Source organism: Pygoscelis adeliae, unplaced genomic scaffold, assembly GCF_000699105.1.
Source record: "Pygoscelis adeliae isolate BGI_AS28 unplaced genomic scaffold, ASM69910v1 Scaffold160, whole genome shotgun sequence".
Taxonomy (NCBI): Eukaryota; Metazoa; Chordata; class Aves; order Sphenisciformes; family Spheniscidae; genus Pygoscelis; species Pygoscelis adeliae.
In genome coordinates this window covers 2,169,052-2,187,148 of record NW_008824035.1, presented here as the reverse complement: position 1 = coordinate 2,187,148, position 18,097 = coordinate 2,169,052, and the positions used below count along the sequence as shown (strand labels likewise).

The 18,097-nt window shown below is 44.4% G+C and overlaps 1 protein-coding gene across 1 annotated transcript in view; it reads left to right on the top strand.

The window, feature by feature from the left end:
- SATB2 (SATB homeobox 2) overlaps positions 1-18,097 on the top strand; it is a 118,932-nt gene that overhangs the window by 64,881 nt on the left and 35,954 nt on the right. Inside the window, exons 7-8 of the mRNA XM_009331567.1 lie at positions 1-444; positions 14,069-14,281. The exon at positions 1-444 is cut by the window's left edge and continues 4 nt beyond it. Of these exons, the coding sequence (XP_009329842.1) occupies positions 1-444; positions 14,069-14,281 (657 nt within the window). The remainder of the gene's footprint in view (positions 445-14,068; positions 14,282-18,097) is intronic.

Genomic DNA, 18,097 nt, shown 5'->3' with positions numbered 1-18,097 from the left:
GACTATTGTGTTCTTGGTCAACGTCCCATGCACTTACCAAATATCAACCAGCTGGCAACCTTGGGAAAAACTAGCGAACAGTCTCCTCATGGCCAAATTCACCACAGTACTCCAATCCGAAACCAAGTGCCAACGATGCAGACAATGATAAACCCTGGGCTCCTGTCTCCTCAGCTCAGTCCACAACTGGTGAGGCAGCAGATAGCAATGGCCCATCTGATAAACCAACAGATTGCTGTCAGCCGGCTATTGGCTCACCAGCACCCACAAGCTATCAACCAGCAGTTCTTGAATCATCCACCCATCCCTAGAGCTGTCAAACCAGAGCCATCAAATTCATCGGTGGAAGTCTCTCCAGATATTTACCAGCAAGTCAGAGATGAGCTGAAGAGAGCCAGTGTGTCTCAAGCTGTCTTTGCAAGAGTAGCATTCAACCGCACACAGGTATCAATTTCTATTCTATAACCAAGAAGTGCCGAGGGGGCAAAGTTGTGGCTCTTGTGGGGCTGTATGATTGTTGCAGATCAAGGCAGGAGGCGTGCCATAGAAACAGGTCAAACCACCCTCCGTTTTTTTCCCCCAGTCTCTTTGTCAGGATTGAACAAGACTCTTTCTTCCTGGAACAGATGTTCGTTTGCATTTGGTCACCCTTGTGCCATTAGCTGAGCTTTGTTTTCTAGCAGTAATTCTGCTCGTGTGCGTTCTTCCCTCAGTTCCTCTCTGTGGTTATAAACTTCCACATCTGCCCCTGCCTGATGGCCAGAAAGAGGTAACAAGAGGCTGTGAGAGTCAGAGGTGTCTTTGGGCTTCTGTCATTTCCTCAGTTCTTTCGTGTGGTACAACTGATGCCACAACTAGTGCCAGAGGCTACTGCCACAAGAAATGTATAAGACAAGTGTGCATAGGCCTAAAGACTGACTGCTGGGAAAGATGTCTGGCATTTGCAGCAGATTGTGTTTGCTTTCACACATATGACACGGATTTTCTCACTCGCCTAGTGAAATGCAGATGTTGAAATGATTGCATGATAGTGTCAGCTTAAGCCTAGCACCTGGAGTACCCAGGGTCAATGCGTGTTCAGAAAGACAAGCCATTTCCATTTATCCTGCTGCCAGGTACCATTCAAGGCATTCAAAGTATGATCTCTCAATTGTGATACTCTGTAACAAGGCTAAAGAAATGGAAAGTGGCTTCATATTTAATACCGGTACAAATTCCTTTTGTGCAGTCAGAGTTGGTCTTTGAGGTAAGCTTTACCAGCTAGAGAAAACAAGGGCCACATGAGTGTGTCTCCTGGAGGTCTGTCCCTTGCCCCATACAGTGCCTTTGTCTGTTGTCCTGGATTAATGATTTTCTTTGGCACTGCCATTTTGGAAATGCCATGTTATGAGGGAACTAATTAACGTATGGAGCACATTTTTATTACTTCCCTTCTTCCATTAAATTCATAAGATGGCTGCACTCAGAAAAAACATTCACTTCCAATCAACGTGACTTTGAGTTCTGGGGTTAGCCTTGAGGATATCAAATGAAAACTACATAGGAATGCATGAGTATTTCCTCTTTAAAATGCTGCTTTTAATTTGGAAAAGCTTTTCATCCCTCTGGGATCATAACCCATTGTATATAAAGCCTGGTATAATCAAGGTAGATGGTATTGACAGAATGACATATTCTGAACTTGAGCGAGAGGTCAGCAGTAACGTTGCTGGTGAGGGTTTTGCCACTGTCACTGAACAGGAAGCTCTGCTTCAGCCGGACTGGGAGAGCCGGCTTGGTAATGCCCAAGCCTGCCATTAAACCAAAAGCTCATCCCCCAGTGAGAAAGCTGTCATACAACTTGTGAGTTAAATCTACAGTTCTGCTGTAGTATTTAAAAGGAGGCAAGGTTTTGATGCTGTGTGTCTAGGAAACCCCAAGCCTTGCATATCACTGACCAGACATTGCAGGTTGACTTTCTAGGACAGCAGGGAAAAGGCAAGCATGTGAGAGAGACTACGCTGGCTTTTTCTTAGCAATGGCACAGCATTGCATCCATCTATGGTGTTTGTTAGCAGCCACAGTAGAGATTGCGCCACAACTCTTGACAGATAGTCTGAAATCTGGACTAAATCAGCTGCAGTATGGTTTGGGATGGGGGTGGTGGTTTTTTTTTTTCTCTTTTTATAGCTCCTGCAGTGTTCTGGCATAGATCTAGTGGTTTTGGGACACTAAACAGGTCTTTGGGTGAAATGTGGTTTCTTCCCAACTTCAGTGGCTCCTGGCAGTGTGACTGTGGGCCAGTCACACCTGACAGCATTTTCAAATGCCTTATATGACTTAGGACACCAGGTGTGTAACCATTCAGACCGGGCTCACTCATTGGGAGCACAGACCTGAGCAGACATGCCAAGGTAATGTCCTTTGAGAAGGTGCCAAGCACCTTTCCTGTGCAGGACTGCGCCTGGAAATGGGATGTGATGCTCTGTCCTCTGACCAGTTTGCATTTGAGTTCAGTATGTAAAATGGGGTCTGTAATTCAGGGTGTACTAGTATCACTGGTTTTGTCAGTCTGCTGACTTTTATCTTAGCATACACTAGCTTCTCTAGCTTTTCTTTAAAAAAAAAAATCTTCCCAATTTTGATCGCTTCATTACAAGATACCAGACACATAATTTTACATAAAAGGAAAGAAATCACTTACTTTTTAGCCCTCCATCACAAGTAATATCATGTACTATACAGTCCATGACACTGATTCCAGAACAGGCAAGTCTTAAACATCCATAAAAGATTTGTTCATCTCACAGCTGTGTTTCATTAGTTTACAGGGCCTTAATATAGAAGACTGGTGGATCTTAAATATACTGCATCATGTCCCTAGGAGCCATCACTGTAGCAAAAGAGCATAGGTACATATTTATGCTTCCCTGTCCTCAGCTTTTAATTCCAACTCAAATCAATCTCCCCTCACGTCAGAGACTGTTGGAGGTATTAAGAAGGCAGCCAGCCTTGCGCTGCACAGTAGAAGATGTGGGATGTTCCCACACACCCATGGTGAAGAAGCAAACTCTGTAAAAGGCACTTGAAGTGGAAGTTCAAGTCTGCTCTCACCACCTTGCATTCCCCCTGCTGCCTCAAGGATCCTCTCCTTGGGAGGTACAGACTTGTGCGTTTCTCTCTGGAAATGTTTGGGTTTGTTACATTTCACAGGAAGTGCCAGCCTTAGAAACTGGAGGTCTGTTGTTTCTCACGATGGTATGAAATAATAGATGCTGTATGCCAGCCAGCTAATAATTGTATTAATCACTGCATTATGGGCCACTGCTTAGTCTTACTTCATGGTAGCTCTGTGGTGCACATTAGCCTATAATTAAGTATAGCTTCATGAAATATGTACTGTGAGGCTTGTTTAATAGATAAACTATTCTCTAATTTATTTTAAAGTCCAATGACCTACATACTCAATGCTGAAAACCCCCTCTTACTAACATCATTTCTCCCCTGAGACCTTCCATCTGAGCAAATCTGTTAAATGAACTAGAGGAAGCTTTGATCCAAACTAGGCTAAATCCATCGGAACAAATGGCTGACACATGTATGTATGCATCTGTGTGTGGGAAGGGGGACGTGAGGAGGGTCAGAAGAAGGAGAGGTGCAACTGTATGGTTTGTGTAACATCCAAATCTTCCTCTTAAAGTTGGAAATACATAGCTTAAGACAACAATATTTGCTTATACCTGTGGCCATGTTGTCTGCACACATGAAAACAAAGCACTTCAGGCTCTGTGACAAATCCAGTGCATTTCCTGGGGCACAGTGCTCTGAGATGGAGGCTGAACATCAGGCAGCTTTGTACCTGCTGTGCGCACGGGAGAGCTGCACAGGGTGTTTGGCTAGGAGCTGGCCCAGGCTGTTTTAGCCATGAAGAGGGTTTCTTTCAAACAGAAAGTTCCGAAGTGAACATTTTCAGATTTATTTGAAACTGGGTGTGAAGAACCCTCAAAGTGTGTATGACTGATTTGTAGTAAATGCCTTGGGCTAACCTCTGCCCCTTATTTTTATTTTATCTTTACAGAGTCAATGTCACAATTTTAATTCACCCTACTGTGGAATCTAAATGCCTATTTATTCAGCAAACAGGACAGGTAGAAGAGAGTTCTCAGACCCACAGACACAATACAGTTATTGAAGGTGGTTTTAATGACACAATTTCAAATGAGTAGGAAATTCCTACACAACCTTCAAAACATTTCAAATGGTGGTGCACACTACCATGTTTGTCTAAGCTGGTGTTGCCCACAGCCTGCTCAGCAATGATTAAGAATGGTGTATGTTGGAAAGACACCCTCTTAAGCTATATGTAGCCTTCCTTTCTCTTGCAGAAGCTGGCAGCACTGCAGTTTTTAACTCCAGGTATGGTCCTCTCTTGTGGACTGCAGTGAGTCGCTGTTCAAACTTGTCAAGGAGGTGGTGTGGCCCAAGGAGTGGAGCCGGGGCTGTTCTGCCCTGTTCCAGGAGCCCCACTGAGACGGGTACGATGCAGGCAGAGAGGACAACACACAAGGGATGTTTATATTCCTGATCCTACGCTTAGCTGGCCACCATTTCCCTCCCTCCAAGGCAACCAGGGGGCCCACTGGCTCATACATGGAAGAGTGGATCAAGGGGGTGGAGAAAGCTTGCCATGACTAAGGCAGTTGGCAGTATTGCTGGGGCAGGAGGTTCAGTTTCTTGCTTGTGTAATTGCATAGTTTGTGCCCAAGTTCTTCATGGCCAAGATCCTTGGCCTTGGCTCCCTTTTGCAGCTCTGCTGGCCTGTGACCCATAAGTTGGAAATTTGCAGGCTCCTTGATTTGAATGTGTTGTTTACTGAAATAGTTTGTTCCCTTTGTTTGGACTGCTGCTATGAACTAATAGCTTGCTAATGGAAAGCTAGGCATCCTTGTCTGGGTCTTAAAAACTGTGTGCAAGAGTGTGAGTGGGTTTGAATGGAAGGTAGAGAGCTGTATGAGGCCCATCAAACACTTGAGTTACATCGTCATACCTGGTGTCTTTATTTTAAGATGGAGGGCATCTTCATAAAGCATGTTGATACGCAGCCAAACTGTAAGCTGAAGTTGCTATTAAAACAGTCAGCTTTGCTTTCTGTAAGACTTTGGCGCTTTTTGATTGTATGAAACCATTCAGTCTTGAGAAAAAAACAAGGAAAAGTCTGATTAATACTGCAAATCCACAGGAAAAGCGCAACTGTCAGAGACAGAGCAGATGCACCTTGCACTTGGAATTGCCCTGTGCACATTTTTGAAAGCAGTCAAAGCTTTGAAAAGGCTAGAGTGAAGGAAGTGCCTGCAAGATACAGGCTGCAGAGGGTGAGAAGGTTTTAATGCGCAGGGGGAGCAGCTGTCCCTCATTGGTCTCAAACAGTGCAGTAAAATCAAAGGGGCTGTCAGTGCAGGCTGGAGTTCTCAAAAAATGCCTACCTGGCTGAAGCATGCATCATCTTTAAATCAGGATAACTTCTAGGTGACTAGTAGCCTCTAAAAGCATGAGTACCCTTCAGGTTGACCAGCCAAGCTACCGTGAAATGGGAGGCAGGACAAGGGGACTGCTGGCCAAAGCTGTTATCAAGGCTATGGACTTCTTCCTGGAGGAGAATACGCACATGGATTTTGGCCATCCTCAGAGCAGAGTCCTTGTGCCATCTCCCTCTTGCACTGTAGTTTCTCCTAATACAGCATTCAGGTTGGAAAAGGTTGTCATAGCCAAAGCTTGCTTATCGCAGGTTGTAATGTATTGAGAAATGGGCGGCTGGTGATGATTACAGAAGAAAGAGGACTATTTTAAAGGAAATGCCTGAAAATGCTCTCTTGGATTTACCTTGTCCTTCTCTGGAAAATTTTTTAGCAAATCTGGAGGTGCTGAAGTGATCTGTGCTCTTCACAGATCCAGACCTAGCTGGAAAATAGGTCATTTGAATCCTGCTTTGCATAAGGAAAATGAACGTACGTTCCTTCCTCTCCCCGCTTGCTCAGCACCCTTCTTTGCTGCAGGCTCTTGGAGTTGCAGTCAGGACGGTTGGTCAGGCTGTTTGTAAGAGTCCAGACAGTCTAAAACACTGGATCAGTGAACTGCTTCTCTCCTCCTCGGGAGTGCCCAGTGGACTGCAAAGCCCATAGACTGAATGAGTGTTTCTGTTTATATCTTTCTTCTTTTTTTTAAGCATCTTTTTTTTGCCAATGTTTTGACATAATAGCCAAAACTAGTAAAATGTTTGGGCGAGTGGCCAGTGCTTGTTTTACTGAACAGCCTCAGAAACTGGAAATATCCATGAACCTGAGGCTTTTTGAATGAAACAGTTGTGGTGCCAGATACAAAGAGCTGGGTAAAAACACCAGGCATGTTCAGGCTGCTTGTAACTCCCTTCCCAAAGAGCACTGCTCCCTCCCTTGAGCCCTCCTACCCAGAGTAGCTCTGGGTGAGGAGCGTTGGCTTTCCAGCGTGCAGGTAGGAAGGCAGTGCTTACCCAGCTCAGCTCCCGCCCGGGTTGGCTGGTGCCTAACCATGCCTCTTTGGATTAAAGGAAGTAACCGCACCGGGAGGAGGAACCTCTACCAGCCCCGGATGTAGTGAAACTTATGATGAAATAAACTAAACTGATCCACCTTGTTCGAGGGATTTGGTCACACCTTGGCTGCAGGAGTGGGTTGAGGCATAGGGAAACTCAGGATCGATGCTGGATGGTGCCCCAGCTTCTGGTGCAACTGTGGGCAAGTCCAGACTCATGCAATGAGGAAGGGGGAAATAACACTTCTGCAGTGTGCAGAGGTGTTGCCAGTCAGTTACAGAGGGGTTGGGGGCTCAGAGAGCAGGAGCGTGGTTGGTAAGGAAGTTCCAAAGAAAGGCTTTGGAGGCAGGCAGGGAGGGAGGTGGGTGGTGACTCCTCATTTACGTCTAATTCTGCTTTCTTTGGCAAAATTCCCCCAAACTGAAGTGGGATCAGAAAAGGGTCCTCTAAGAGGCTTTAAGATTAGAAATACGGTTTGTTGCAATAACTTACTCTTCCACCTCTACTTGCTTGTGAGCCAAATCCTGGACAGAATTCCTTTTGCAAATAATTTTCCCTTTAACTTAAGTGAAAGGAAGACGAGCAGCTTTAATTCTCTGCCTGGTATCTAGTGAGACAGTCATGCTGCATTCATTGCTATGGTGTCTGCCCCATTGTGCACAGACTTTCAATTAGCAAGGGTTCTGGTTTTGGTTGGGGGGGGGATTTTTTGTTGGGTTTTTTCCCCATAGAAAACTCTCTCTTATTGCATGAAACCCTTTCATGCTGCCTACTTGTTTTATTCTTGTGTGTAATGTGGCACAAGCAGCGTTCTGTTGTACTCACAGGAAAGAAGGCAATCTGTAAGGGAAGTGCTTAATTTAATAAATTGCAGATTTTCGGTACATGGGATATTTGTTCCAACAGTGGGTTTTGCAGTGCCCAAAATTTCAGTTTCAATTAACTTAATTGTATTCAATAGGCTGAATGAAAAGATCTTAAGTAGCATGTGAGTCAGGCTTTCAGAATGTGTGCTTGTAGGAGGCGACTGCTGCCTGCTCAGCTGATGCACAGGAGTCCTAAGCCTTGGAAGCAAATGCATGGATATACAGAGTGTGCACGAGCTGTACGTCTTGCTCATTTTCCGGCGTATTTCAGTATAAAGGTTTGACATGCATGTCATATAAATGGTGGCACTTTGTGGCTGCAGGTGGTCGGTCTTTCTCTTCCTCCTTTTCCCCATACATCCAGCTTCACATGCACATCCTGTCTTCTCTCATAAAAAGAGATACCATAATAAAAAAGAGGCTTTATTAAACTAATGCAATAAAGGCATTTTCTTTGAGGATTTAAACACTTCATTTTTAATAATAAAAATCAAATTGTCATTGTTGCACCCTGTATAAGTTTTATTCAAATCAGCCTCTAAATGCTTCGTGCCTAAGCAGCTCTCTCCTGAGATGTATGTATTTTAGCATTAGTTAAATGAGTTTAAGAACGAGGCTCATACTCTGGCTGTAGGCGGTGAATCTAGAGATCAGGAGATTTCTTTTAAATGAGGGACTGATGTGATGCATTCAGCTGCACTGAAGGGTAGTGGGAGACAGCTGGTCTCCCATTTACAGTGATGGAAAACCAGTCAAAGTCCTTTGAGTTCTGAAGTTCATATGAACTGACACAAAAGTGGCACCGCACGTTTTGCCCGTTGAGACAGAAGAATTGGTCAGGGAACAGGGTGCAAACACAGTTTTGCCCAATGGAAACTGTGACAGGATGGATACGAAGGTGCTTAGTTTGGCTAACCACTCAAAAATTTCCACTGATTATCTAAAGCAATTTTGCTGAGCAAAATTGGACTGAATGCATTGCCAGGATAAGCATTTCTAAGAGACTTCCAGCACTTCTGCTTTGTATCCTAGCTGGAATTAGGAAGAGATGCAAGGGAATGGAAACAAAGCAGTGAGCGTTTGAAAATGAGCTTGTGTCCTAAGAAGCCTGCAAGTACTTCATACAGGGGTTCTTGTCAAGTGCTGTATACTTAGAGGCAGAGAAGTATTTTTAGAATTGTTGAACGTATCTTACTCAGTCCAGAAGACAATATTGAAGGTGGGACCTGGAGTAAATGCAGAGAGGCAAAGAGATGTCATGGTAAAAGCCTGCTTTGATGTGAGGAAAACACAGCAGGTGGAGTTGCTTTATTTCCTTGAAATGTTAGTGAAGTTAGTGCTTCTGCAGCAGAGCTCCCTGGGCTGACCTGCCTCCTCTAGCTTTCAATTGCAAGTAGCAGTCAATTTTAAATATAAACGGTCATTTTAGCCTGGCAAAATCAAGTTTGTTTTTGTTTGCTGAAGGTACAATTTCAGTGTAGTTCAGAGTAGCTAACTAGGGGTTCCCTGAATGCTGCCTTCCATGCTGGAAATAAGTCTTGCGTGCTGAACTGGGATGCTGAGCGAGGACAGGTTTACATCACTGATCCTTAAGATTCAGATGTTGAATTTGAATAAATCCCTACATTTTCTGATCCTGATCAGAGTCGCATCTATACCTGATGGGAAGCAGGATAGCTTTTCTACTGAGACTGTCAGTTACAAGTACTGGGCTTAAAGTATTTGGAGCTTTAAGTACTACGGGAGCAATATTTTTCTAGTATTTCATCATTTTCTCTGTTGCTTTTGGCAATAGCTGAAGTATGGAGAGGCACAAATAAACCAAAAGTATGAAAAAAGTATTTATGCTTTTTTTAGTCCTTCATATATATAATCTCCTGATACAGAACATAAAAACTGAGGTTTAGCACATTAGTTGAGTTTATTTAAGTTTTTGCCTTGGCCAGCTTTTCGATTGTCCAAAGCCTGTTTTGAACCTTTTTAACCTTAGTGCCTGCTCTTGTAGACGCGTTGCTTAGGTCTGTACGAGGGGGAGCGGAGCTCCCATCTGAGTCATTGGACCTGACGCATGTGAGGACCTGGCCAGTGCTCGCGAGTCTCCTGCTGCCTGATGGCCCTCATCCTCCTCTGTCCCCAGGACATCGGTGTCTGGGCTGCACTCCAGCATGACCTCCTCGCCCCCATCCAGATTGCTTTTGAAAAGCTCTGGTTTCAAAACTGTCCTGCGTTCGGTCACTGGTAGCGCAGTCTGCTGTCCCACTGAGATCTCATTTACACCCTTTCCAGGCCTGAGGCAAAGCCCTTTGGGAAGAAGGCAGAAAGGCTTCGCTTGCCTTCTGTGGGCTTTGGTCAAGCCTTTGGGTTGGCCTTGATGGCTGGTCAGTTGGTCCTTTGGATGTAGGAGTCAGTCTGAATAACATTCGCTCTACGTTGTACTGCATCGTCTTTCAGAAGTTGCTTAAGAAAAGATGTCTTGCCCATGAGGTTTGGGTGGTTCATCCTGGAAATTCTGTAGTTAATAAAAATAAAAGAAATTCGTTCAGAAATCGGGTTTCATAAATGAGTGCAAAGCAAACCCCCAAGATAGTGGCTTTGCTGGCTTGGTTTTGAAAGACTAGATTTCAGCTAGTTTGAAAAAGCACTGTCAAAATTACTCCTACCTTAAATAGCTCCAGTGACTTTTTTATTTTGATTGGACATTTGCTCCTTTTCCACCTCTGGTTATTTTTATTTTAAGTCAGTTATGGATCCAGTGTGTAATTTAAAAAATGGTGCAAGTTCCAAGCATAAACCAAACTGTGCCTGAGCAGAGTCCTTGTCTTGGGGTGAGCACACACCTCGTTCATGAGCACGGCCTGTGTGAACATGAAACTTTTCATCAGTTGCCTCTTCAGCAACTGCCTTAAAAATGGTGCACAGGAGTGGAAAAGCAAAGATACTATCAAGCTACATATCCTAAAATGTATCCTGAGAGCTGTGTTCAGTATAGAAGATCTGTTTGGCTATTTAAAATCAGTTTAAGACTTTCTAGTCCCTGAGGATCTTCTTTAGGATTGCAGAGTTGGTTACTGTGCAAACTGCCAATTTTTTAATTTTTTTTTTTTAATACGTGAGATGTAAGTAAGTTGGAATGAGCTAATTTAGCCAATGGAATTTTATAACAAATGTACGAATGTTGTGGGTTTCCCTCCCTCACCCCCTCCAGCAGAAACATAATTTGCAGAAATGAAAACAGTCCCTGGCTGGCTTTAGGGTTTTCTCAAAAATAGAAACAGTAGGGTTTGTCTGGCTGGGCCAGTTTCCTCACCACACACCTGGTGTATATCACTTCAAAAAATACATTATGCCTCATTAAATTACAATTAAATGAAATCATGATCATTTGTTTTTCTGGAAGGAAGATGTTTTGCATATTGAAAGCCTAATTTGTTGCAGGTGACAAAAAGGCTGAACAGATTATTTAATATCACTTTATTTTTTATAATGTTGCTCACTGGTTAGTTTGTGTATACTTCAGTAGCTCAGAATTATATTATTGTAAACGTTACTGCTCTCAAGATACTTTATTTTATTGTCCTACCCTATCACTCAGCTATCTAGCCGCTGTTCTTTACCAGCGTTGTTTATCTTCAGTTGCAGGAGGACATGAGATTTTTCCCTCTGAGTCAGTTTTCTTATTATCTGTCCTGCTGTTTACATGGTCCTAAGCTGCCAAAGCACTTGGAGGAGCAGCAGGAAAAACTCTCTTTGCAACCAGGTTTTCTACCTGCGGGCCTGGAGCGGGGCATGGGGGAGCAGGGCTCAGCCCCTGCGAGGGGCTGCCTGTGTCGCGGCGCTGGGCGAAGGAGCTAGTCCCTCTCCCTGGAGCAGGTGCCTGCATTAGGAGGTGGCTGTACAGCCTGGTGATCGAGCAGCGATGCAAAATATTGCTATGTCCCTGTAGCAGAAATGAGACCCTCATAGAAGCAAGAGGCGCAGGCTAGGGTTCAAAACCACTGGATGTACCCCATGATAAGCTGTTTTTGGTGATGAATCAGAGCCTCCAGGCACAAGAGTTGGTATCTCAGGCAGTGAGATACCTCTTAGTGCCATGTCCAAGCCACTTGTACCTGTGAGCCTCTGATTTACATAGGGAGTCAATGACTGCACTGAAAAGTAATTGCTGGCATGCTTTCACATATGTTTCTGCTCTCCATTTTTGAAATTGGACCATAAATTTAGCCAGACTAAGATGGGAGGGAGAAAAAGCTGTCTGGAGTCAGCTCCAGTAGCTTTCAGGTACCTTTCTTTCAACCTAAACTCATTAATTTTTGAAGTTGATCTTCTCTTTTAAAAAAAGAAGGTATGTATCCTTTAAAAGACTCAGGAAATTAAGAATTTAGAGAATCTGTGGAACTGGTATTTCATTTATTTTCTGCATTTGGAGAATTTTCCACTGACTTTAAGGGAAAATTGTAGTAGGGACTTGCTGTATTGATCTTGGAATTGTTCAAGTCATGGCTTCAGGCTTCTGTAATGTCCTTTTTTGGTTAATCTCCCTTAGCCTGTGAGCCTGGCAAACTCTGGAAAGCTTTTCAAAATGTCCCTAGCTTCTCTGAGGGGTGGTAAACCCTGAGGAAGAAGCCAAGTACGAGCATGCAGTTGTGTTGAGGTCACAGATTACCAGAGGCCAGGCCAGGGCCAGCCCAGCACTGCCCCTTCTTCAGACTTTTTCCCAGTGTAGACCTTTTTCACCAGCCAGCTTCTCTCTCCGATCCCATTTCTGACTGGAAGGTCCCACCATGGCTCCATTTCCACCTCCAGTCCTTCTGGTAACTACTCTCATAATTGCAGGAAAATGTAACTGGGAATCTCTTAGCTTGATTATGTAGATGAGGAGCTGAAAAGATGGAGCTGTGTGCAACCTACCTTCAGCTTGCGTGTTGAGCTTGTTTTGAGCACTTCTGGCGTGAACAGTGCTGAAGTAGAGCTTTCATGTATGTGTTTTAATGTAGATGTTCAATAGCAGATAGCAGATAAATGCAGATACAGATACATCATTTGCTGGTCTGTTGGTTTTGTCAGGAAGTCTGGTAAATAAGATCAACATATACTAAAAATGTTGGCATTTGGTTAATTGGCCAACTTGTAGTGCAGTGTTTTAGCAAGGCTTTTTGGAGGAGACTCTCTGATACGGAAGAAAATAAACTAAGACTAAATATTACAGTTTTGACTACATAGTTGTTTTCTACAACATTTTTCTTACAAGAAAGGAGTAAGCCTTGACTACACTCGTGAGGCAGCTTGCCTCGGTTGTAGCTGTAAAGTAACTGCAAAATGCTCATGTCAACAGCGACAGCTAAATCGTGGCTGGGGCACTGTGGTGTCTCTTTGCACATGGTTGCTGAACGTTGCTCCTCTCACAGCAGTAGGTTGAAGTGAGCCCTCCGAGCTCCGACTGGGATTTCACATGGCTTCTGTGGCCAGCGCTCCTGGGAGCAGTGCTGCAGAGAGCCTCTGGGTCATGGCAGGCGGGAAGCAGGAGTGGTATTGCACTGCTCAGGGAAACACTGGCAGGATAGCCTTTTAAAATAACGAGCCCCGGACCGCCATCTCTTATGATATAAGTAGTCTTGATGGGCAGAAATAATCCCTCTCTGCTTCTTTGCACACCAGTACATTTAAACATCTGTAGTTCAGGAAATTGCTGTTACTGCTTTTTGGAGTGAAATACCCATTTGTGAAGTGTCGGATGTGAGGGGGTGCCTAGGGGAAGCTGGTGGCACACGCTGTGTCCTGGTAGTTTCTGTAGGCCATGATCCAGGCTTGTGTGTTGTGCCTTTAACTTTTAGATAATCTGTGGAACTGTTGAGTGCGTACAGTTATGCATAAATTTAATCCCATCATTAGATTTGAGGCTCTTCTAATAACATTTTCACCTTTCCAACTCTTCCCCCCCCCATTTTTTTGGAAGTGCTATGCTGGTTACCTCCTGGAATAATGGCTTTTGTAAAAACTAGATGAATATGGTGTTCATTCATTCTTGCAATGTGAAGCCTGTGGTATTTTAAAAGGAGGCATGAAAGAATGAGTTAAATCCCTAAAGCTAGATTCTAAGGCTTTATTATTGCTCCATTTTTCTCCTCTCAGAAATGACTGTCCAAACCAAAATGAACGGACTGTAACATCAAAAACCAGCCAAATGTTTTTCTTTATAAACCTCCTGCACTGTTTAAATGTCGAAACTAAATTTACCAACCTTGGCAGATTTGTCAAAGATGAGCAGGATTGCCAAGTGTTCCCAGCTTCAAGTAAAAAGAGAGAGAGAGAGAGAGAGAGATCTAACAGCTCCTAAAATATTTGCAGCAAGCACCTGGTGGTAACTGCAATTTCTTCTACCCAATGCACCTACCTTCCTATCCAGCATCTCCATACTCAGAAGCTTATTACAGTGCCAGAATAGGACAGTCCCAAAATAAACCCCAGCCCCCAGAAGATAAACATTTTCCTACAAAATATCCCCTCTGGGAGAGCCCGTGAGATTCTGCTGCAGGTTCTCAGTATTGCAACCCAGCTGGTTACACTAAACAAATTATAAAAAAAAAAACAAAAAATCAACACTTGACTGGGCTTTTTTTTTTATTTTATTTTTTATTTTTTAAATTTTTTGAACCAGGGCTTGTTGTCAGAGATCCTGCGTAAAGAAGAAGACCCTAGGACAGCTTCCCAGTCCCTCCTGGTAAACTTGAGGGCAATGCAGAATTTCCTCAACTTGCCTGACTCGGAGCGGGATCGTATCTATCAGGACGAGAGAGAGAGAAGTATGAACCCCAATGTGAGCATGGTGTCTTCAGCTGCCAGCAGCCCAAGCTCCTCCAGAACCCCACAGGTAAGATGCGATCCCTCGTTACCTGTTTATTGTGTGGGTTAGTCCAGGGAAGGAGCTCCTCTCCACCCTTCCCCTGTCTGTTGCTCCCCTCGCCCAGATGAGTTGTGGAAATCCTTTTGCAAGGTTTTGGAGTGGCTGTTTAGAGACATTTAGTGGATTTCAGCAAGACGTTGTGATGATGATTCTAACTTTAATCAATGCCATAAATGCCAGAAAATATGTAACGTTAGTGCCTGAAAGAGCGTGTGGGCATTACATACAGGCTGTTGATACATGTCTTCTAAATGGCTATTACAGAATACGTTATAGAAAGCCAGTGCACATAACTTTTTATCTGTGTCCATTACATTCTGCAGAACACAGAGGAAATTTCTGGGCTTCTGGAGAGGTTCATGTATGTTGCATTAAAAAGTGTGTAGTGAACAGAGGTCGACAGTGAATTAAATAGACATTGCTAGAAATCAGTGCGCTCCGTATTCTGCATAGGAAATCACAGTCCTTGAGTTAGAGGTTTACAGGAGTAACTATTTGAAGTACAGAAAGTAGAGATGGGCAGGGTGCTGGGAAGGAAGATGATGCTTTAAAGTTCCAAACCAGCTGTCATCTCATTGACTTAACTGTACGTGTTTATTAACGTGCTGTTGCCGCCCACTTCCCCGGGTAGGTTGTTCTTTTGCACTAAGAAAGAACATCCACATACTACACCGCAATAGTCATTCCCCCTTTTATCAGACTGCTTGCAGTCCCAGGTGTATACTCTGAAAAGGTGAGGGTTCTTGCACAGAGGTGATGATTAACTCCTGTCATGACATTTGCCTAACTTGAGTTTGAAATTTCTAACTGTGCAGACATGATGGGTCAGTTCTAGCACTTCTCTTGATCTTTAGTAAATGGGCCTGTATAACCCTCCTGCTTCGGTGCTTTCATGGTCATGTAGTCTGCAAAGTCTCGGGCTGTGTTAGCCCTGCTTATAATAGTATTACTGAGCACTTCTCATATTGAATTCTGTGGCCACAGCTGCTAAAAATAAGTAAACATTGGGGGGGGTAGTTTTACATGCAAACTGATCATCCTTAAGGAAGGTATGTTGATTTTGTAGAAACCTGAGCTTGTTTGGTTTAACCCTGGCGTTTGGGTGCACTTCACCACAACACATGATGTAAAGAACTGTTTTCACTAAAAGCGAGCGTATCCTGCCAACCCAAATTTGACACTGAATTTTTATTACATGGGAAACTCATTGTATAACTCTTATCTTTTTTAGTTACCTTTCAGTGAAAATAAAATTATAAAGGGAACTATTTTAATGTTTAAGTAGTGTATCCACTTTCTGCATTTATATTTATAATGCCATAGATTCCACAACTAAAATCGAATAACAGAAGGAAATGGAGAGGTTAGATGCAATCCAGTGAGAATAAAAATTGGATCTGTTGCCCCATCTCATTCCTCTGTTGAAATACGACATTTTTCCCATGTTCTAGCCACAGCTAGAACATTATTTAAAATAATGGAAATTTTGCCTGCCTTTTTAAGAGCTAAGCATTGCTAGAAAACCATACTCTAGAAGTATAAAGCATCCTTGCCTTATTTCAGCTTGAAGAATCCAGTAGAATAAGAATAAGAACCTCCAGTGAGGTTTTTAATCAGCAAAAGCAACACACAAAGGTTTGTGTACCCAGTGCTCGCCTTGTGCCCGCTGGATAACATTTCCCCAGCCCTCAGAGGGCCAGCACCAGTCAGCACAGGTGCTGTTTTGACAACTTGGACACCTCTGCAAATGAGGCTGCTTCCCAGCTCTCGGGCAGGCAGCATGGCTACTGCGCTTCCCCATATGCCCGGTATTAGTTCTGACGAGACAAATGCCATCCTCGCATGCAGCGCAGCGATTCCCGGCAGCATCGCCTCCCCAAGCAGGTATGTTACCCTGGAGCAGGGTGCTTTGGGGCAGCAGCGATAGGAGCTATACCGTCCTTTCAGGAATTGTGTTAGGGTGCCGGAGAAGTCGATGGAATGGCATTTGGAAACGTGGTTTCCATAGATACCAGTCTCCTGCAGCAATACTTCCAGGAATGATGCTTGAGTGTGCTGGGCAGGAGGAGAGCACTGGCAGATAGCTGTGGAAGTGCTGGTGCTGAGGCAGTTGCGCAGGCTGTCCCAAACTCTGAGCCAGCCCCTCGCCCACCTCGCAGGGTGGCCCCTGCTCAGGACCTGCCCCAAGGTGAGAAAGGCAGGTTGATCCGGCAAACGGGTGCGAGTGCTGTGGGGAAGAGGCTCTGAGCTGTTAGGGGTTACTGTGTGCACGTGGAAGACCAGCAGCAACGGCTGGGTTTCAGCACTCTGGCACTGTGGTTGCAAGCGCTTCTTTTTCTTTTTTCCCCACTGTTTGCAATGATACATTTCAGTAATGGCAAACTCCTTCTTAATATCAAGACCAGTTTTGAATCTAGGCCTCTGACATAAAATACTTTATTTTAATGACTGTGATATTTTGGTTTGGTACTTGCCCTACCTGTTTCAGTGATTAAATAAAAAATGGCCCAGCTTCCAGGGTGTGTAGGGCAGGCTTTTTTCTGATGTGTGGCTGTGGAGCTAGCAGTGTAGGAGACCCATGCAGGACAGAGCTGTATTTTAAATGTTTCTTTTACGTGCTAATTTTGCTCTTCCCAGGATCTCAGGCCTCCATAACGGCCTTTGAGGCTGTGGTGACCTCGGCTGCTGCGCTAGCCAAAGGCTCCAGTGACTGGGAAGGCTTTTTTTATACCCGTCAAAGCACTGCAGGGCCTTCAGTAAAATTAAGCTCCATTAAATGAGTCCTGACAGACTTGGACAGTCCTCTTCCTTCCCATGATCTCTTTGTTGTTTTCTTATGTTTCCCACAATTGCCCTAACTCTCATCTATCTGTGAACACTGAATTTCAGAGCGTGGCGTCCCTGTCGGTCCATCCGTGGGGCTGTACTCTGCATGTGTTCATGGCCTGTGGGTGGCGGTGGGTTTAGCACTGGCCTCCTGGGGCCCGGGCGGCTGCGGTCTGCCCCAGCTGCCATCCAGCTGCCCCTGCCTGAACGTGGAGGGCTAGCCTTAGCAGGAGCAGGGAAGTCTTAGGCCCTTTCTACGTGGGTCCTGCCTACGACAAGCAGAGAGGAGTGCCTGCTGAGCTTGGGGGTTAGGAAAGGGAGAAGATACAGGTTGGCTAAAGCTTTTATTTGGAAGCGGTAGGAAGAGTGATTAGTCTAGATTGTTGGCTTGATTGGATTTTGGCTCCATTATTAATGTGGCCTTTGGTACAAAAAGACGTTAGGGAGAGGAAGATTTGGGGGACAGCAAAACAGAAGGAGAAGTTCAGAAGGTTTGGTTTTGCCTAGTTAACCTTCCCATTAACAAATAGGCACTTGGGCATGTCTGCGTGGTTAAAAATTAACATTAGATGTACTCTAGCAGGCTTCAACTCTGGCACAAAAACAGGAGCCAGCTGAAAAGGTTTATAATTGGGACAAATATCTGAATGTCACCAGGGTTTATGGGAGGTTTGGATCTATCTGGAAGTGTGAGCTTTGCCACCTAGGTTGTTTTATTTCCTAAGACCTTTACATCTCAAAAGAAAACAGAGATTTTATATCAGTAACCTACATATTCCCCTTAAAATGTGTAAGGGGTACAGTGATTCACTCTGGTATCTCTCCTCTGAGCTCAGGAAAGCAAACGAGATCTGTCTCTCCAAGGGGCTGCTGGTGCCGGGAGCGCTCAGTGAGCATCGCACTGCCCTCGCTCCCTTGTCTGCCAGTGCGTTCTGGGGACCGTCACGGCCGAGGGGC